The sequence below is a fragment of the Haliotis rubra genome, unplaced genomic scaffold (genome assembly GCF_003918875.1).
Source record: "Haliotis rubra isolate DU_JTF1 unplaced genomic scaffold, ASM391887v1 Scf18, whole genome shotgun sequence".
Classification (NCBI taxonomy): domain Eukaryota; kingdom Metazoa; phylum Mollusca; class Gastropoda; order Lepetellida; family Haliotidae; genus Haliotis; species Haliotis rubra.
The window spans coordinates 1,394,010-1,416,156 of NW_025765780.1; the positions used below are offsets into that span (position 1 = coordinate 1,394,010).

At 42.6% G+C, this 22,147-nt stretch overlaps 1 protein-coding gene across 1 annotated transcript; it reads right to left on the reverse strand.

Annotated features, from left to right (window-relative positions):
* Positions 1–2,744: 2,744 nt before the first annotated feature.
* On the reverse strand, positions 2,745–14,384 carry LOC124273334 (cornifelin homolog). The gene is made up of 4 exons (XM_046708572.1): positions 14,119–14,384; positions 6,551–6,796; positions 4,793–4,929; positions 2,745–3,890 (listed from the first exon to the last, which is right to left on the reverse strand). Exons 1-4 carry the CDS (start codon positions 14,123–14,125, stop codon positions 3,798–3,800), a joined length of 483 nt encoding a protein of 160 aa, XP_046564528.1. The 5' UTR covers positions 14,126–14,384; the 3' UTR covers positions 2,745–3,797.
* Positions 14,385–22,147: the final 7,763 nt, after the last annotated feature.

A 22,147-nucleotide genomic window follows, 5' to 3' on the forward strand; every position in this document is an offset into this window, starting at 1 on the left:
GTTTAGCGTCCAGTGCTTACGAGAGAGTCACGTGACCTGTAATCTTTCAGGTTCCTGCGCGTGACATCGTCGCTGGGCAGAGTGTGGCCAGGGCATATCAAGTTCAGTGTATTTCTAAATCGTTATCTTTATTTAAGCTCGCCGTGTCGGCAGATACCATTTGTGGAGGCTGGTTCCCTAACGTCATGTACCTAGCATCATACTCAGGAGATATAAAAGTCATACCAATTAGCAGGCCATGAACAGGATGTCTGCTGTCGTCGCGTACCTAGCGCCAATCCCAAGGTGCCTACTGACGCCGTATATCTAGCGTCATATCAAGGTTGCCTACTGACATTGTATATACCTAGCGCCAAGCCCAGGATTTCTACTTACGTCGAATACCTAGCGCAAAGCACAGGATGCCTACTGACGGCTTATGCCTAGCGCCAAGCCAAGGACGTCTGGTGTCTACTGACATTGTATGAACCTAGCGCCCAGCCCAGGATGCCTACTGACGCTTTATACCTAGCGCCAAGTCCAGGTCGCCTGGTGCCTACTGATATTTTATGTACCTAGCGCCAAGCCCAGGATGCCTACTTACGTCGAATACCTAGCGCAAAGACCAGGATGCCTACTGACGCTTTATACCTAGCGCCAAGCCCTGTACGCCAGGTGCCTACTGATATTGTATGTACCTAGCGCCAAGCCCAGGATGCCTACTTACGTCGAATACCTACTGACGGCTTACACCTAGCGCCAAGCCCAGGACGTCTGGTGTCTACTGACATTGTATGTACCTAGCGCCAAGCACAGGATGCCTACTGACGGCTTATACCTAGCGCCAAGCCCACGACGCCTGGTGCCTACTGATATTTTATGTACCTAGCGCCAAGCCAAGCATGCCTACTGTCGTCGTATACCTAGCGCCAAGCCCAGGATACTTGCTGACATCGTATACGCAGCGTCATGTCCAGGATGCCTACTGACATTGTATACCTAGCGTCAGGCCTAGGATGCCTACTGACGGCTTATACCTAGCGCCAAGCCCAGGACGCCTGGTGTCTACTGACATTGTATGTACCTAGCGCCAAGCCCAGGATGCCTACTGACGGCTTATACCTAGCGCCAAGCCCACGACGCCTGGTGCCTACTGATATTTTATGTACCTAGCGCCAAGCCAAGCATGCCTACTGTCGTCGTATACCTAGCGCCAAGCCCAGGACGTCTGGTGCCTACTGACATTGTATGTACCTAACGCCATGCTCAGGATACTTGCTGACATCGTATACGCAGCGTCATGTCCAGGATGCCTACTGACATTGTATACCTAGCGTCAAGCCTATGATGCCTACTGACGGCTTATACATAGTGCCACGCCCATGACGCCTGGTGCCTTCTGAGTTTTATGTACCTAGCGCCAAGCCCAGGATGCCTACTGTCGTCGTATAACTAGCGCCAAGCCCACGACGTCTGGTGCCTACTGACATTGTATGTACCTAGCCCAAAGCCCAGGATGCCTACTGACTGCGTATATCTAACGCCAAGTCCAGGATGCTTACTGACATGGTATACCTAGCTACATGTCCAGGATGCCTACTGACGCTGTATACCTAGCTCCAAGCCCAGGACCTCTGGTGCCTACTGACATTGTATGTACCTAGCGTCATGTCCAGGATGCCTACTGTCGCCGTATACCTTGCACCAAGCCCAGGATGCCAGTTGACATGGTATACCTAGCATCATGTCATGCACTCTCTCCGAGCTGAGTGTAAGAACGGAACGTCCCACGTTGACAGGATGTCCACTTGGATGGATGTTGGAGATACTAGTCAGTTGTTGACTGGTTACATCAACGTCAATGTTAAGAAAGTAACCTTGTTTATGGATAACAACTTCTTTATTATATATGATGCGACGTTTCGGTATGGATTCTTATACCGTTGTCAAGCAAGAGTGACAGACTTATATATTATGTGCTGTAGTACTTCACTCTTGCTTGACAACGGTATAAGAATCCATACCGAAACGTCGCATCATATATAATATAGAAGTTGTTATCCATAAACAATCTTACTTTCTTATTAGTCACCAACTACTAAATGCCAATTAAACAGATCAACATCAACGTTAGTTCGTAGTCACGTTGATGCTCGCCTAAATATGCTGCTTGGTTGAATATTTGCTTCAGATAAGCACAGGTGATATTGCTCTTGCTACACACAGACAGATCCCCTAGCCACCCTACAAAGTTAAACTCAGAACCATTCATCCTACTTGCTACTTCGTCTATGTTCTGCCTATAACCCAGGTTTATGGTTGAAGTTGAACCACATTATTTTTCAACAGCTTAGCAATGCAAAAAATGTCCAAAATTTAGCAAGTCTAGATTTCCTCCTTATTTCCCATCTCACTGGGGCTCCATTTTAATTTAAATGAGTTTTTTTTGTTACTATCAAACTTAAATATATTCAGAGACTAGACGTTACTCTTTGTTGAAGTGTTTGACTTCCCAGGATAACGTATTATTGACATAGGTGCAAAGGAGTTACTTCCCTTCCATTTCACTCGCTTATCTATACTTAGAGCAATGGAATGTTACTGGTTTATCTGATGGTTAGGAATGATGGCTGTATATATAGACCCATTATCGAGATGACTACATTTATCGAGATACGACCCGTTATCGAGATGACTTCATAGCGGACAAGATGTTGCTCAGAAACTCAGAGTGGAATACGTTGAACAAACCAGTTAATACTCGATTTGTTTCACAGTTTATTTGAAAAGTGTATATTTATTATCTAAATGAACATGGTTTCATTCATAAGCTTGTCTGCGGACACGGAAGAGATCTTGTAAAATAAATAATAACAGTGAATAATATGGGGAATGACATTATAAATTGAGCTAATTGTTTGAAATATTTCATTATTAATTGATTAAAATCATTTGAAATTTTGATTGTCTGTTTGAAACAATAACAAATTGAATCAAAATAACTGCATGTATCAGCCATAACAGCGAGACCTAACGATGTATGAAGCTTACATTATGTATTTGTGAAAGATAATCAGACTCCACCCCCTCCCCCGGAAAAAAATGTCACAGGACATAATGTATTGTTGGAATATTTCCCTTGTCAAAACTGTCCTCATAGTTACATTCGACAAGTGATAGCGGTATAACCGCTCGGAAGCTGATTCCATAATCGACCCCCGGATTACTCGTAACCGAAAAAGCACGATGTGACGTTTAATCGTTCTTATACAAAAAACGTATGTATTCGCCTACAATGGGATCCTGTCTATTCACGGCATATGCCGAACTTACTGCCACTCACATAGAAATTGTTCAGGTATTTCACCGAGGATGAATTCATCAGGTTCTGTACCTGCTTGGCTGTTGCTCTGTTGATCCTGTTGTTACTTGTTGCTAATACTAAATTATCTTTAAAATATGTTCCATAACGTCACATGTCTCTCTAACAATGAATGTACAATGCATATATAAGTGAAATGTCGGATGTATTTGAAATAGCCAACTTATATAACAGTCCTCCATCTGCGCAGTGATGTCGTTGGGCACTTGGATTCCCAAATCTCCTTAGCAGTGTTCAGTGATGTCGACATCATGGCGCTCACTGTCGTTACTGTCGCAGTCACAGTAGCAGCAACAAGGGAGATAGACATACGTGCATATGTCCCTGATAATATCCATGCATACAGTTCTGTCAGCCAGCTCCGCGCTGGCATTTCATACGTAACATGTGATTGAATGATCTGATACACAATTGTATGTCTGCTTAGTTGATGACGTCATAGTCCAACGTCATCAAGCTCTCTCGTCATCTGGCATACTGCACACGGTTCACAACAAAGGGCCGCCCAGAAATCCTGGAGAATGGAGCCCTGAAAATAGAGGACGCATAGTGAACATGAACAAGTGACACTTGGAGTGAGTGAGGCAGTATTGACATCCAAATTTTGCTAGCCAGTCGGGCTAGCTATGCCTGATAATTACTAGCCCAAAAAATAATTCACTAGCCCGAAATTTGAATGTAGAAAGTAAACAAGACATTACAAAAAAATGTGAAATACCATCATTTATCAGGTCAGAATCTTGCATGATTTAAAACTCAACAAGTCGGAGGGAGTGATATATCTAAAATTTCGCACACTGATGTCAATTTCATCCTAACCCTAACAACCCCCTCCTCCTCTCCTCCCCCTCCCTCTTTCCTCTTGGACAACCTACAACATTCCACTCACAAACTCAGATATCGCAGCAACAGGACTAGACAGCGTTTATGTTCCTACAGCTTGCACCGTTCACAAAGCGATCCCGGCGCTAAGGTGATCGTTACTCCCATGCTATAACATGGGCCTTCAAACATCGCCTCGTCAAGATAGCTTTTCCTAAAAGTGCCCGGGACAATTATTGTTAACTTGAATTGATACTTAGCAACTTCTTCCGGTTTCGATATGTATACACATAATAACTGCAACATTGTTTCATTATGCGACCGTTGTTGTCCACATAATCTGGGAGTGATGAAATAGTGTGTACATGACTCAAAACAATCTATTATCGCGGGTCAACGATAACGACAGAGACACGTGGTGTATGTCGACGAATATATTAGCAAAGTTAATAGTTAACCTCTCTCGGGTCATTCTGTTTCCTTTTACGTACGCTTCTGCATTGACTGCACATACCTAAAGTGTGACGTGGATTTCTTCACCTTCTGTCACACCATACATAGCCGCTAATAAATAGCCCACCATGACAAACAAGATGCATTAAAACTTACTTTGATACTGAATAGCGTTCTGACTTTGACTCTGAGGGCGAAGGCTGCGCATGGGATGAGGGACATGAAAGGGGTTTCCCCAACCCTGGTGGCAATGATGTACCGGTGGTACAGCCAGCAGCAGCTCATCATGCAGCCTGGAACAGATCACAGCATCCTGCAGTCTTTATTGTTTAATACATGCAGTCTGGAACAGATCACAGCATCCTACAGTCTTTGTTTGTTGTTGAATACATGCAGCCTGGAACAGGTCACAGCATCCTACAGTCTTTATTGTTTAATACATGCAGTCTGGAACAGATCACAGCATCCTACAGTCTTTGTTTGTTGTTTAATACATGCAGTCTGGAACAGATCACAGCATCCTACAGTCTTTGTTGTTTAATACATGCAGTCTGGAACAGATCACAGCATCCTACAGTCTTTGTTGTTGAATACATGCAGCCTGGAACAGATCACAGCATCCTTGTTTGTTGTTGTTTGTTGTTTAATACATGCAGTCTGGAACAGATCACAGCATCCTACAGTCTTTGTTTGTTGTTTTGAATACATGCAGCCTGGAACAGATCACAGCATCCTACAGTCTTTGTTTGTTGTTTAATACATGCAGCCTGGAACAGATCACAGCATCCTACAGTCTTTGTTTGTTGTTTAATACATGCAGTCTGGAACAGATCCACAGCATCCAGATACAGTCTTTGTTTGTTGTTTAATACATGCAGTCTGGAACAGATCACAGCATCCTACAGTCTTTGTTGTTTAATACATGCAGCCTGGAACAGATCACAGCATCCTACAGTCTTTGTTGTTTAATACATGCAGTCTGGAACAGATCACAGCATCCTACAGTCTTTGTTTGTTGTTTAATACATGCAGTCTGGAACAGATCACAGCATCCTACAGTCTTTGTTGTTTAATACATGCAGCCTGGAACAGATCACAGCATCCTACAGTCTTTGTTTGTTGTTGAATACATGCAGCCTGGAACAGATCACAGCATCCTACAGTCTTTGTTTGTTGTTTAATACATGCAGTCTGGAACAGATCACAGCATCCTACAGTCACAGCATCCTACAGTCTTTGTTGTTTAATACATGCAGCCTGGAACAGATCACAGCATCGTACGGTCTTTGTTTGTTGTTTAATACATGCAGTCTGGAACAGATCACAGCATCCTACAGTCTTTGTTTGTTGTTTGCTTGTTATGTTAGTTGTTTTACGCAATATTCCAGCTGTATGGCGGCGAAGTTGTTTTACGCAATATTCCAGCTGTCTGGCGGCGAACTGTTAATAATAGAGTCTGGAGCAGACAGTCCTGTGATTGACATCAAAAGTACCCATCAGTTGGGATACGATGACATGTGTCAACTAAGTCAGCGAGCCTGACCACCCGGTCACGTTAGTCGCCTCTTACGACATGCATGGGTTACTGAAGACCAGCTTCAGGGGTCAGGATTGTACGTCCATGTCGGGCAGTAACTGGACACATTTCTAAGAAAACATGGAATATTACTAATACAGGTTGAAAACAGAACCAGATATTCAGCATATCGGGCCAACTACTGGGTTACCCCATCACCATTTAATTGATAATTATCCTATGAGTTCCGCTACTTTCATCACCATTTAATTGATAATTTCCTAATTTTAATGGGCAGAAAAAAGAAGCGTTTCGGTGAAAATCTTGATGACATGGGCAGTTTTGAAGATATGATGCGGTGATTACAGTTATTTGTGACGTGCGAAGAGGTTGCGTACAATTTCGTCTGCCTTTGCTACACTCGCATAACCCGGATGTCCATTCCCTCTCACTGCAGGAATCGTCCGCGGGCATCAACAACTGGACACGGGTCAGTTTCTTCGGCGTTGGTCGGGGCTGTGACGTCACAATGGAAGTTTGGTCGGGGGTGGTCGGGGTAGCGGTAGACCTCTCGTCCAGATCATTGTCGATTTCAGTCGGTGTTCGGCTCTGGTTCCAGGCCTCTGGGGAAGTTCGACCATCCACTGTAACAATAATACAACATTTGCTATAGTTAGTAACTGTTGAGGAGGACAAAAGCTGCATCTCGGTAAAACCTCAGTTGAGGTTAGGCAAAACAACAAAGGACCAGAGACTGCAGTCACAAACATTACGAATGTAATGTCGTACATTTGCCTTCAGAATTAAAAAGAACAACATGTGCCTCTTCTTAAATGAGGATATCTTATACCCCCTCCCGCCTGGTCTCACAGTCCCTGAACTGCACTACTTCCCCTTCCTCCAAGCCCTTTCTGCAAAGCCACTAACAACGCAAATCTAGAATTCCTCAGGTTCCCATACCATTGGGGCTCCCGTTCAATATAAAAGGAATTATTTGTTTCTGTCAAGATTATTATATATTAAAGTATTAGCCTACGGACTGCCTATGCAGGGGCGGATACAGCTTTTTGAGAAAGGGGGGTGCACACTCTTGAGAGATAATATTACAAGCATTGTCACTAAGGTGACATAATCCCCCGCCGCAAATTATCAAATCAAACTTATAAAGTAATGAAAGTTTAAGATGAAGTTATCTTGCTGTTAAGTTGTTCAAACACACACATATTTTCAAGACTGACTTTGACCTTGACATGAATGTCATAGTGTATGAAATATGCAAAACTAGTACTAAAGAAACTGCTTATTGAAAAACATTCAAGGGAGGTCTTGAAAGTCTATGAAGAAAATCCAGTGAACCGTTCTTAAAATATCTCGCTGACAATTCAGGTTAACATGCTGAAATCTTCAAAGTGTCGTCGTGACCCTAAAATGTATGTGAAGGTAACCAAAATTGACTGGGCCCTGGGCCTTCCATACATGAAGCTGGGTGACGAATATGAAGAAAATCCACTGAATATTGCTTGCGATATCTTGATGACTATCTTAACATGCGATTTAGCACGCTGAAATCTTCAAAGTGTCTCTGTGACCTTGGAAATTAAGTGAAGGCTTGTTGTTACATATGAAGAAAATCCAGAGAACGGTTCTTGCGGTAGCTTAACATGCAGGTTTACAAGCTGAAATTTTCAAAGTGTCGCCATGACCTTGGAAATTATGTGAAGGTCACCAAAATCAACTGGGCCCTGCGCCTTCCTCAGATAAAGCTTAGGGTTAAATATGAAGAAAATCCAGTAAATGGTTCTTGAGAAAGCTTAACGTGCAGGTAAAACTTTAAAAATTCCCTTGTGACCTTGAAATGAAGGTCATGGTCACCAAACCTGACTGACACCATCCTTTTACTGTGATGAACCTAGGTACCAAATATGAAAAGAATCCAGTCAACAGTTCTTAAGATATTCCAATTCGTACGTACGGACGTACGTACGGACGGACCGAGCCTAATACTATAATCCCCGCTTCGCGCTAAACGCGCGGCGGGGGATAATAAACTTTCAGGGCAAAAGGGGGGAAGGGGTGCGCACCCCTGCACCCACCCTCTGGATCTATGATACAAACGAACTAAACGAAGCGTACATTTTCCTCAGGATCAGAATCTGCAATCTCAGCGGGACTCATTTTTTAATTTAAATAGTGTTTTGTTTCTGTAAGAGTTATATATTTTCACAAGGCTCTAGGTTATCGAGGCCCCAAACTGTAGGTGTAATGAATTTAACAGATTCCAAACATTTCTGTACAAATGAGCTCTGAGTGGCGGCAGGGACTCACATATCCTGTTTTTTTATGGTTCATGGATAGACTACATACAAATGATATTAAAGTGTGTGTGTGAGTGAGTATGGTTTATAGCCGATGTTAGCAATATTCCAGCAATATCACGGTGGTGGACATCAGAAAATGCCGTCACACATTGAACCCATGTGGGGAATCGAACCAGGAGCGAACGCTTTAACCACTAGGCTACCCCCACCGCCCTTGATATTAAAGTAATGTGATGTGTTGTGTATGTGTCGTGTACCCACTGGATGAAAATGCGTGATCATTTTATCGTTTTCAAATGATAATCATTGAAAGGGACGTGGCCTGTGATTGAATGTGTTCACTTAGAGATACATCGAAGGTACAAAATAATGTAATCTCCACGCCTTGAGTAGTGGCACCATCGGACTGCCCAGTGAGAAGGGTTTGAGTGAAGACACGACCAAGGTGGAGATAGCAGACAACACTCCAAGACACTGAGGGGTAACAACTCATCCACTTGTCCGCCCTCCAGACAGTATTACTGTTTTCTCTAGTGTCTTTGGCGGCAATAAACCCTAAGCGCATGGTGTTTTGTGGTGTGTGCGACCAATCCGCACTACCAGATTTAGAGACATGTCATTAGTTACCCATAAACATTCAAAGCAAGCCTCTTCATTTCAGCACGTAAATGGCAATTCTGGAGCATATCACAGAAAGAATAGATACATAAATACACTGATTCGAGGAGTATTTGTACAGTTTTGTTTATATTGAGGAGACTGAGGAGAATTTAAACACTTGGATTTCAATGACATGGTGCAATTCCGTAAAGATGTAGCTATTTCGGTTCAAATTTCACCTTGCACTATGATTCCTTGTGGGTTATTCTCAGCGCGTCTACGTTCTCACTGAACTTCCCATCCCGCCAGCCCCAGCATTCATAACCCATAAATACCCACGGTGTTACCAGTCATCTGATACTGGCAGTACAGCGCTAGTCATCTGAAAATCAACTTGGCCTTTGCCCCCTACCTCAAAGCAGGCAGTGTGCTTGAGGGTCAACATTACATGAGCGCTCGACGGATGCAAGCTTATCACCGTCTCGCGCCATGCTGAGAGTCAAAAATATGGAAGCAAGAAAAAAAGGTTCCACTTCCCGGAAAATTTGAGGACAATTTATAATATCGAAACATTCTGCGAAAATACACTGTGGGTGAATCCTAGCTGTACATCATTCATGATAAATTCATCAGGTTTTAATGGGTGCTGTAGATTATCATATAATCATGTACATAAAATATGCATTAATGGATCCCTGTTTTGTTGTTATAAATATTTTTTGAGCAGGCCAACGAGACTTTGGTACAGGAGGTTGGTTGAAAAGAGAATGAAATATTTACATACCCTTTCTAGTCAATACGTAGACACAATTACCATCTTAGGTTTCTTGCTTGTCGAATGTGGGCTTGCGCAACTAAAATACACCCGTTTCTATGGCAACTAGATAGATATTATCTAAAGGCCAAACTGTTCACTGTTGTTCTACGTCATCAATGCACAACTGCCGCTAGCAAAAAACTACAATTTATGTTTTCGAGTGTGCACCAACTATTGCTTTACGTATAGCGTTCTGTCTGACATTCTGTACCGAGAGCCAGTTAACGGAGCACCTTCTCGCCCTCTGGCGGATGGGAAAGGCATCACACACAGTGCAATGCGTAGGAGAATCTGCTTTAGGAACGCGGAGATAAAATATGCCAAGATACTGTCCCAAACTGATTGTAGTAGAGACTGTAGTATATTGGTGACAGAGCATCATGAATAAAATAACACTGGCATAAATTGAACTGAACTAACTGATCCATTATAACATCAAACGCTTGCTTCAATCGCGTATGTGCAGTTCATATGAAGTTAAACGAAGTGAATATGAATCCCGCAAGACCTAATATACATTGTTACATACTGGCCGATCCCGGTTACCTTGGGGTCGGAACCCTCTGTAGATTATCGTTGAGCCTCCGAACATAAAAAAAAAATGAGTGCTTCAAATAGTTCCTTTGAATTGAAAAGGAGCACCAGTGCGATTCAGAATCTGAGGAAATCTAGGGCTTCAGCATATCAGAAAAGTCTCGGCTCCCGTCTGCATCTTGACAGAAACAAATAATTCCTGATAGATTGACAAGGAGCCCCAGTGGGATAGGAACAAAACCACACTATCAGATCTAAAGGTGATAATAGTTACAGAGCACGCCTCTTCAAATAAACACTTAGAGCTTCAGCATTTCAGAACAGACTCGGCTCATCGTATACATATAATCTTGACAGGAACAAATAATTCCTTTAATATTGAACAGAAGCCCAATTGGATGGGAACTTAAGGAAATGTAGACTTGCTTAGAGCTTTAGCATTTCAGAAAAAGCTGGGCGAAAGGGAAATATTGTCTGTGTCACAGTCCCTGAACCACATTAATGTGACTACTGCCTAGACGTCCCTGCAATGCTATAGTCCTAAACGAAGTCTAGCTTTCCCCAGCTTCAGGATCTACCATCTCACTGGAGCTCCTCTCAATTTAAATGGATTTATTTGTTACTTTTAAAATTATATTCATGGACTAAGCGTTAGCCTAGGGAAAATAATGAGGTTCAGGGACTGTGAGACAGACTAGGCGGAAAGTAGATGATGCGGTTCAGGGACTGTGAGACAGATTGGGCGAAAGGTAAATGATGCGGTTCAGGGACTATGAGAAAGACTAGGCGGAAGGTAAGTGATGCGGTTCAGGGACTGTGAGACAGATTGGGCGAAAGGTAAATGATGCGGTTCAGGGACTATGAGACAGACTAGGCGAAAGGTAAATGATGCGGTTAAGGGACTATGAGACAGATTGGGCGAAAGGTAAATAATGCTGTTCAGGGACTATGAGACAGATTGGGCGAAAGGTAAATAATGCTGTTCAGGGACTATGAGACAGATTGGGCGAAAGGTAAATGATGCTGTTCAGGGACTATGAGACAGATTGGGCGAAAGGTAAATGATGCTGTTCAGGGACTATGAGACAGATTGGGCGAAAGGTAAATGATGCGGTTCAGGGACTGTGAGACAGATTGGGCGAAAGGTAAATGATGCGGTTCAGGGATTATGAGACAGACTAGGCGAAAGGTAAATAATGCGGTTCAGGGACTGTGAGACAGTTTGGGCGAAAGGTAAATGATGCGGTTCAGGGACTATGAGACAGACTATGCAAAAGGTAAATGATGCATTTTTAGGGACTATGAGACAGACTAGGCTGAAGGTGAAAATGATGCGGTTCAGGGACTGTGAGACAGTTTGGGCGAAAGGTAAATGATGCGGTTCAGGGACTATGAGACAGACTATGCAAAAGGTAAATGATGCTTTTTTAGGGACTATGAGACAGACTAGGCGGAAGGTAAATGATGCGGTTCAGGGACTGTGAGACAGACTAGGCGGAAGGTAAATGATGCGGTTCAGGGACTATGAGACAGACTAGGCGAAAGGTAAATGATGCGGTTCAGGGACTGTGAGACAGTTTGGGCGTAAAAGGTAAATGATGCGGTTCAGGGACTATGAGACAGACTAGGCGAAAAGGTAAATGATGCGGTTCAGGGACTATGAGACAGACTAGGCGGAAGGTAAATGATGCGGTTCAGGGACTGTGAGACAGATTGGGCGAAAGGTAAATGATGCGGTTCAGGGACTGTGAGACAGATTGGGCGAAAGGTAAATGATGCGGTTCAGGGACTATGAGACAGACTAGGCGGAAGGTAAATGATGCGGTTCAGGGACTGTGAGACAGACTAGGCGGAAGGTAAATGATATAGTTCAGGGACTATGAGACAGACTAGGCGGAAGGTAAATGATGCGGTTCAGGGACTGTGAGACAGACTAGGCGGAAGGTAAATGATGCGGTTCAGGGACTGTGAGACAGATTGGGCGAAAGGTAAATGATGCGGTTCAGGGACTGTGAGACAGATTGGGCGAAAGGTAAATGATGCGGTTCAGGGACTGTGAGACAGTTTGGGCGAAAGGTAAATGATGCGGTTCAGGGACTATGAGACAGACTAGGCGGAAGGTAAATGATGCGGTTCAGGGACTGTGAGACAGACTAGGCGGAAGGTAAATGATGCTGTTCAGGGACTGTGAGACAGACTAGGCGGAAGGTAAATAATGCGTATCAGGGACTATGAGACAGACTAGGCGAAACGTAAATGATGCGGTTTAAGGACTGTGAGAAAGTTTATACCCCCTTGCTGCCCGGGACGATGACCCACAAATATACACTGACTTGGTTAAACGATAAGTGCCCAGTCGGACAAGAAAAATAAAACAAATATTTCCTCCAATGCTGAAACTACTGTTATACCATAGGTCATGGGTTATCATTTGATAATTAATACCATTTTTGAACTTTAAGAAAGGATGTATGACATTTTATGAAAGATCACATGGCAGACTGAATCAAAATATCACACCGGACACAACCAGACACCGGTACGTACTTAGCCTAACGCTTAGTCCCTGAATAAATGTAATTGTGATAGTAATCCGATTTTGATTGAAAAGGAGCCCCAGTGATTCATTGCCAGGGTAAATCTAGACTTGCTTCATTTAGGCCTCTAGCAGTGCAGGGAGGGCGAGACAGTAGTGAAAATAATGTGGTCCAGTGTCTGCAAGGACTAGTGCGCCGACATTCCGTCCAGTAGTAGGACATGTACAATATGTGTGTTGATACAAATCCATCCCTGTGAATCAGTTCCTACCAGTTACTAATTTATCATATACCTTGTATGAAGTTATCATCAAGATCAAACTGCAATCGCTGCCTGTTAGTGTATCGTGGATAATGTTGATTTGAGACACCATGACGTCACGGAAGTAGCGCCATTCATCACTGAATGACAACTGGTGGTGAGGTTATAGCCTTTCCCGTTACCAACTTAATCACTCGAAGGTTTGACTATTCTATTCAATATACCATACGATAATGGGAAAATCCCGAACTAGTTCTGTATATAGACGGGTATAATGACTTGTCATGCACCTGGGATATTGCTGGGTGTAAGGTTAAACAAACAAACAAAGCGTCAGATCATATACATACCATACTGACAAAAGCACAGAATAAGAAATTGCATAAAAGTAAATTACAAAAAAATAACAGTATGTTAATTTACTCATTACCTCTATCAGTATATTATCGCATATCATTTTCACATTTTGACACGCTTCGAAACACACTAAGTGTAAAACATCTTCACGAAAGTATGAAACTGATAAATATCAAACAGATAGCAATTAAACATAACAGACTATCATATTATCGTTATCCATGCGGGTAAAATGTCAATTCATCATTCGTTCTTCTGTACCAAAGATCATCATGCACACTGTTTACGTTGCCCCCATAATGGAAGACAGATCCCAGGCACTGCCAGCACACACAGCTGTCTAAGATACTATACAATATTTGTGTTAATGTCAAAACATAGATCACTATGAACAGGGTGAAAGCAGATGGGGGCGACATATTGGCCCCCCTCCCTGCGGTAGAATGCTGTGTACATCCTCCTCATCGCCGCTACACATACAGGTCCGCTGTGACCAGGGAGCATGCACTCAGCACACATGCGAGGAGAATATTTATCTTACCACTCATTTCTTGTACAAATTCCACAAATTTAGGATCCGGCTTCTCATGTAATGTTCCTTAAAGCTTCCTGCTTTTGAAGGTTACTGTTTCTGGTCAGCGCCCCATCATATGGCAACAGTTACGGTAGAGGGTGATGTAGGTGAAGTACTCGATACCGCCACAGTTTCAAAGCTTCACTTCTAACTAAAATCGTCTCAATTACTTTTGGCCCAGTTCAGAACATACCAGCAACCGGAAGGAGAGTCTGCGATTGCCTCGCACGTGAGCGCGTGCGCTAGCTAGGGGTACACCTCACCCAACGTGAGAAGGATGGTATGTATTGCACTCCATGTCGTCAAAATGTGCCGCCAAAGATTGGTCGGGGGTTAATGAGAGGGGTGTTATGTTCTCAAACAAGATCGGCACGGTAGCCCCGGTGCTTATCTTTGAACTATTTTATCTATCCGACATATTTGGATGGTTCCCATTCATCAAGATTGTCCACTAATGCCGTTCAGATGGAGCTGCACGTAACGATGTGCCGGGTCGCCATGAATGAAAGTACCCAGTGTGTTGATTCTTGTAGGGAGGCACTCAACCAAAGCGTTATCACACAGTGATATCTTACACTATCTGTCTTGATGAAGATGATGGAAGACATGTAAGACAGTTGGTTTTTCTCCCGACCCCCCTAATCGACCACTGCCTTAAAAAAAGGGTAATATTATAAAAAATCTCCACGCTAATATGTTGTCATTCTAGCCGAAAACAAACTGTCGCCTATCAATTTAAGACAGATTAAATGTTTATAACGTCACCTCCCAAATAAAACCTGTATTAATTTATATGTGAAACCGAACACTTCACACGGAATTAGGTGGGGGTGAACCCTTGAAGTCTGATCCTTACATGGGACATTATCGGGTATCATTATCGGAATAGCTGCAACATTGCTAATGCGGGGTTAAGCATACTCATTCACCATCCAGCTATCACAAATTACGGAAAACGCGATGTTATTCGCAAACACTTTCAACGTTCCCCGACCTAGAGCACCACAAGGCAGACACATTCGAACAGATGAAGTTACTAAAGCCAGGTAATTAATTAGCTGCGTCAGTGCTCTAAATTACGTACCAAGCAATGCAACTGTTTCGCATTAACAGAGAAAACACAGCCAATATTCGTCTTGTCTGATATTTGTGGAATCCGGACCATATGTCTGATTCCACCTTCCCCATGTGAGTGTCTCAAGTCAGTGTACCCCCCGCGGCACGTAAGTGGGATTCCACATCTGTTCATAATTGCCTTGGCAATACAATATGACCGTGTTTCCAAATTGCCGTATTTCAATGTAGTTTTGTTCTGTAAATAAACGTATCGTGTTACCCTTGATCTCAGAGCTTTCTCCATTATCTCTGAGCTATATTCTGACGGGTAGGCAGCATCTCGCACACAGTACAACAGGTGGATACGATGCTCCAGTGGATGAATGGGAAGATCATTTAAAGTCTTCGAATAATTCTTTGCCTCATACTTTTACTTTTACAGCCATGTGACCTACACTGTTACAACATTTCAGCATTCCACTTACAGTGGATAACCTTAGGGATGACATGCGTCAACCAAATCAGCCAGTCTGACCACCCACTCCCTTCAGTTGGCTCTTACGACAAGCATGGGTTGCTGAAGATCAATTCTAACCCGGATCTCCACGGGTGATAGGCTTGTACGATGTTATTACCTTCAGTGGCATAGCACTAAGAAATTGTCTTTCCATAAGAAGAACTCATTAACATCAATAACAGATTGGATGCCGCTATAGACTCACGTGATTAAATAGATGATAGTCAGCGTGCTTTCGGAAGGACTTCAGAACAGTGGGTTGTTTGCAGGACGTCGATTTGCTGACGAAAACCATTCATACTTTGTCCGGTCGCAATATCCGTGGCTGCGGAATCTGCTTGTTGTTTCGTTGTCTGGTCTAATGAACTCTGACGTTGCGCTGTTATATTGCTGATTGTAATTGGTTTCAAGTTGTCGCATCGACCGTCTGGATTACTAGAGTCCCTAAATCATAACTGGTGCCACTACTATTACTTACATTCAAACGAACAACGGCCACAGACTGCTACTGTAGTCTGTCATACAGATTCTGAAACAAGTTTATCCAAGAAGGCCCATGCAAGTCTAGAATGTGTGGCAAGTCTAGATTTCCACATCTTCTGAAAATGAAAAAGTATCAAGGCTCCTTTTCATTATATTTTTGTTTATCATGAACTGTAAGATTGTTCATTTCAGAAGACTAGTTGTTAGCCTAACTGCTACTGTTGGACAGGCTAGACTACATCTTCTGCTACCCTCGCTAACGTTTTGGATGATCAGGCTCCCAAATGACCGATTCACATGCTGCTCAGACTCGATTATTTACACCTTAAGTATTGCAGTGTGCAGCCTGAAACAGCACATAACACTAGTCCTGCTACATCCACAACTACTACACCAAACTTTGTTGCTAGTTAATAAGAGGCGACGGGATAGCCTAATTGTTGAAGCCCACCCTTCTGGTGATATTGGTAAAAGCGGCGTAAAACTCACTCACTCACTCGTTTGACTGTCTTAAGGAGCTTGTCAACAGATACTAAATTATATGCATTGTCTTTGATTTCGGCCACTTGAGAAACTCTACAGTAATATTGTAGTGATGTTATAGATAATATTATAGATGTATGAATTAATGGTTATGTATATACTCATGCCAATAATGGTTGTCACCCCGGCCCCCTTCCCCACTCAAACCCCCACACACCTCACACCCCCACCCCACACCAACTCTCCAACTAAAAAAATTGAAGGGAGTGACAACCATTATTGGCATGAGTGTACATGTAAGTGTGCTTATTATAAATATTGTAGAATAAACATAAGTATTGTATTGTGTAACAAAGTAGACAACGTAGAAGAACTAGTGTTTGTGTAGAATAGAAATAATGTATTAATATATGTACTTGCCGGAGACTCCCGGGATGACCGGCTGATGACCCGACAGGGTCAGCGGCCATGGGATATCCTGGGAGGCCTGAACGAAGCTCGGCAGTTGGGCTCTGGCCCGGAGAATATACGGCAGAAAGCTACATTCCCTGTGTTGTCGTATTTACAATGATACGATGAGTGGGAATTGAAATTCTGTGCTCTATCTGTGAGAGGTTCCCGTGGCCAGTCGTATCTACAAAATACCTCATTGTACAAGATTTTCGCGACTTCAGTTGCTTGCATTGTCCTCAGGTGAAGTAGTTCCACCCATTGGAGAAAGCACACGCATCGATGACATATAGACTAACAACTATTCTCTGAAATGAACATATTTTACAGAAAAAAAACTCAAAGTGAAAAAAATAAAATATAATGAAAAGGAGCCCTGAGACTTTCTTCATTTTCAGAGACTAAACAAATCTGCAGAGGGATAATTTCTTGGAATTTCACAACATGTACGAAGGTCCTTATCAGCCATTACTGCTGAAATTGTCTGTGACAGGAATATTTATTGCCCCCAACACCTCCTTGTGCCACTGTCAGTGGCGTGGGCCGTTTTAGGGTAATGAGTATCAAGTGTCGCCAAATCTATTTTGAGAGGAAGCAGGGATACCAGCTAAGAGTATCATCTCTTGATATTCCTATGGCTGGACAACTGGATCTAAAGTTACTTATTTTCTCCAAAATCCAAAGGTTCTGTCTGCACTATATGTGGAATTTTAATTGATGCTGCATCGAACAGGTGAAAATGTCTTTTTGATTGAAGTACTAAGACAGAGCCATGTTTTCTGATCGAAAAATATTCACAGGGAATGTTCTACACACACTGTGTATAGAAAATGTTTAGGTGAGGTCACTCGTGTGGAGAATGCTTTGTGCCTTGTAAAGAAATCTGTAACAAAAGTGTACCTATCATGTGGAACTGACGTGGAAAAGATGTACAGTAGGATTCAAATTGTATTTCTTTGGCAAAAGTAGAGACCTTAGATGCTGGTACATACTAATAAAAAACGGTTTTCGTCTTCAATCTATCGTTTTTTGCACACGAGGCCTAATCTGTCAATTTTAGTTTCTTTAACATATCTACCAGTTTAAATTCGAAGCCAGGGTGAAGAACATCTAAATTGAGAGAATATGTCTGATTTTAGCGACCCAGTTAGTTTTCCCCTTGGTACCATCTAGAACTAATAACTCATAAAAAAATTTCACAAATCTCGTGTCAGGCATATTGCATATTTTACACCAATAAGCAACGTCCCTTTTATAAGTAAAAATATACATTGGATAACGTCCACATTCTCACCTGACAAGATGATTTAACCCCACGAAATCGTTTACATGCAAACATTTGTAAAATTTCAACTTCTTTATAATTATCTGAAGCTATGGAAATCTAGACTTGCCACATTGTCTATACTTGCGTGGGATTTCTTCTGAAGCATATATTTACTTCAGGGTCTGTATGACAGACGACGAGGACATACTGATATCCATCTGCCGTTTTCTTCGGAGGGCCTACGATATCAACGTGTAACCTTGAGAGGTGAGGTGAGGTGAAATTGGGTTTAACGTCGTGCTTGAGAATACTTCGCTCATATGACGACGTGCATGCGTGTGTATGTGTATGTGTGGCTGCTTGTGCTAGCCCAGACTTAAAGCTGGTTTACAGTGCTAGCCCACTGAGATACCATGCCGCAGTGAAGCATGAATACCCCACTCAGACACATTATACTGACTCCGAGCCGACCAGTCATTGTTGCACCCATTAATGCCGAGCGCTAGGCAGGGACCAACAAGTACCATATTTTAACGTCTTTTGGTATGACGCGGTCGGGGATGGAACCCGCGACCTTCCGCTCACAATCAAGAGTAATAATGCCACCAGATTATACAGACTACTCTTCAACTACTGAGGGCAAGTAATACTGAGTGACCACGGGTTATTTCCTCTTTCAATAAACATAATCACAATAATGCGTGATTATCATATCCGAGTGAAACCACTTCATAAAGGCGAACTGTTGTACTTCGTTAAGTGAGGATATTGCGTTTGATGCCCGATGTAACGCCCTATTTTTACGTGTACTATTATGTTCTCGTGTTTTGCATATGCTAATGACGAGTGCCCCCTGTGGGGCAAGATCCCCTCACCATTTCACGAACACCTTTCATCATCACTAACTGATAGTGATTCAGAATTGCTTATGATATAGTCGGAATTGTACAATCGACTCTGCTTTGGGCAGACATTTCTAATGGATAGGGAAAGGATTTTGTCGCTCTCATTAGCTTGTTATAAGTCGAGTAAATTTCATTGAAGTATCAGAAGCCAGCAATATCTTACATCATATAGGGCATATGAGTGATTGTATCTTACATCATAAAGGGCATATGAGGATATACCCTCCCACTCAGAAATACACCTGCAGTATGTTTTTGTTCTGAGTTGGGTGAGAAGGATATACCCTCCCACTCAGAAATACACATGCAGTATGCTTTTTTTCTGAGCTGGGTGAGAAGGATATACCTTCCCACTCAGAAATACACCTGCAGTTGGGTGAGATGGATATACCTTCCCACTCAGAAATACACCTGCAGTATGTTTTTTTTTCTGAGCTGGGTGAGAAGGATATACCCTCCCACTCAGAAATACACCTGCAGTATGCTTTTTTTCTGAGTTGGGTGAGAAGGATATACCTTCCCACTCAGAAATACACCTGCAGTTGGATGAGATGGATATACCCTCCCACTCAGAAATACACCTGCAGTATGCTTTTTTTCTGAGTTGGGTGAGAAGGATATACCCTCCCACTCAGAAATACACCTGCAGTTGGGTGAGAAGGATATACCCTCCCACTCAGAAATACACCTGCAGTATGTTTTTGTTCTGAGCTGGGTGAGAAGGATATACCCTCCCACTCAGAAATACACCTGCAGTATGCTTTTTTTCTGAGCTGGGTGAGAAGGATATACCTTCCCACTCAGAAATACACCTGCAGTTGGGTGAGATGGATATACCTTCCCACTCAGAAATACACCTGCAGTATGTTTTTTTTCTGAGCTGGGTGAGAAGGATATACCCTCCCACTCAGAAATACACCTGCAGTATGCTTTTTTTCTGAGTTGGGTGAGAAGGATATACCCTCCCACTCAGAAATACACCTGCATCCTGTGTTCGTCGTAGTAGGGTATAAGGAAAATGTTCTCAGACTCAGGAATACAGGTGCAGTCTGTTTTCTTCGTAGTTCAGTAACCCATGCTTGTCGTAAGATACGACTTACACGATCGGGTGGTCACACTCGCTGACTTGGTTGACGCTTGTCATCGTATCCCAATTGCGTAGATCGATGCTCATGCTGTTGATCACTGGATTGTCTGGTACACACTCGATTATTTACAAACCGCCGGCATATAGCTGGAATATTGCTGAGTGCTCCGTTAAACAACCAAGCGACCAACCATCGTAGTTGGGTGTACGTGATTTATTCACTGCCTCGGAAATAAACGTTCAGTCTGTTTTCGTCGTAGTTGGGTATACGGGATATATTCTCAGGCTCGGAAATACACGTGCATTCTGTTTTCGTCGTAGTTGGGTATACGTGATTTATTCTCAGGCTCGGAAATACACGTGCCTCATTGTGTGCCATGATACAACAGTCTATATACTCTGTACCTGTTTATAAATATAGGATTTGTGTGTGAACTGGGGGATGAGTCTTCCTCTTATATATGTATTTCATTCCCACGCGTTATACATATTATATCATCAAGATAAAGTGATTTCAGGAGACTGACTTGAAGGAATGACAGTGTTCTTTTTTCAGGTCACATACAACTCTGTGTGCAATACAGTAAGTTAATTGTAAAAAGTTCACCCTCTGATTGTTCAGCCCTGTTAAACAACGTTTTAATTAATAACATAAAGCAATTACACTGGAAACTATATTTGTGTTATAATATTATCATTACTGTATAATGTACTTCTAATTGTGATGATGTATATCGTGGTTAATTTGTCTCCGTACCCCTTGCCTGTATTTGCATATAGAAAGCAAACTTTACTCTATCCTGTCCTACACAGACACATAATGTCGCTGTAACAGGTGATTGAAATAGGTTTAAGTATCAGTTAATGTCTGCTAATTGCCGTACTGAACTTCCAACACTGTTTAGTGTTGCGGGGCGGTTGGGTAGCCTAGTGGTTAAAGCGTTGGCTCGTCACGCCGAAGACCCGGGTTCGATTCCCCACATGGGCACAATGTGTTAAGCCCATTTCTGGTGTCCCCCGCCGTGATATTGCTGGAATATTGCTAAAAAGCGGCGTAAAACTAAACTCAGTCAGTCAGTTTAGTGTTGCAGCAATTTTGGTGGGAAGATCTTGAAAACAGGATGGTCATAGGTGAAGGGCAGACAGAACATTGACCTAGTGGGAAGTCGCTCAGTTAAAGTGTATAGTAGATTCAACGCCACAGCCACTCAACAGAATATGATGCGTGTATTTACGTTGAAGAATTGGTATGTATGGCTGTGTGAAGAGCTCCTACAATCATCTGACTGACACCGTGAAAGATACGGGCAACATGAGGACACGAGCGGTGTTCACTTCCATCTACTTAACAATATTTCAAGGCAGGAATCTAAACTTTCAGATATGAAGGATTCTATAGTTGTGTACCCGCTTGAAAAGTATATAGGATTTGGAGAATATTTTGAATTTATACGAGGGACTAATGTACTTTATTAGAGTTCGAGGTTCCTGAGAGCTAGATAATGTGGGAGCGAAAATGTGTTTGTGCTGTTAGTTACCCACTGATAAAGAAACAGGTAGTGACAAAGATAGTCCGAATGTCAGACAAGGTGGACCTCGATTTATCCGCCTCGACTGGCTAACAATGACAAGTTCTGTCTGATTTGAAATTACGAGGTTGTTGATTTTCACCTTTTCCTTGAAAAGCAGAACATGGATAAAATACGGAAACGATATCATTTAAATTCGGCTGGTGGTTTCAGGAAACC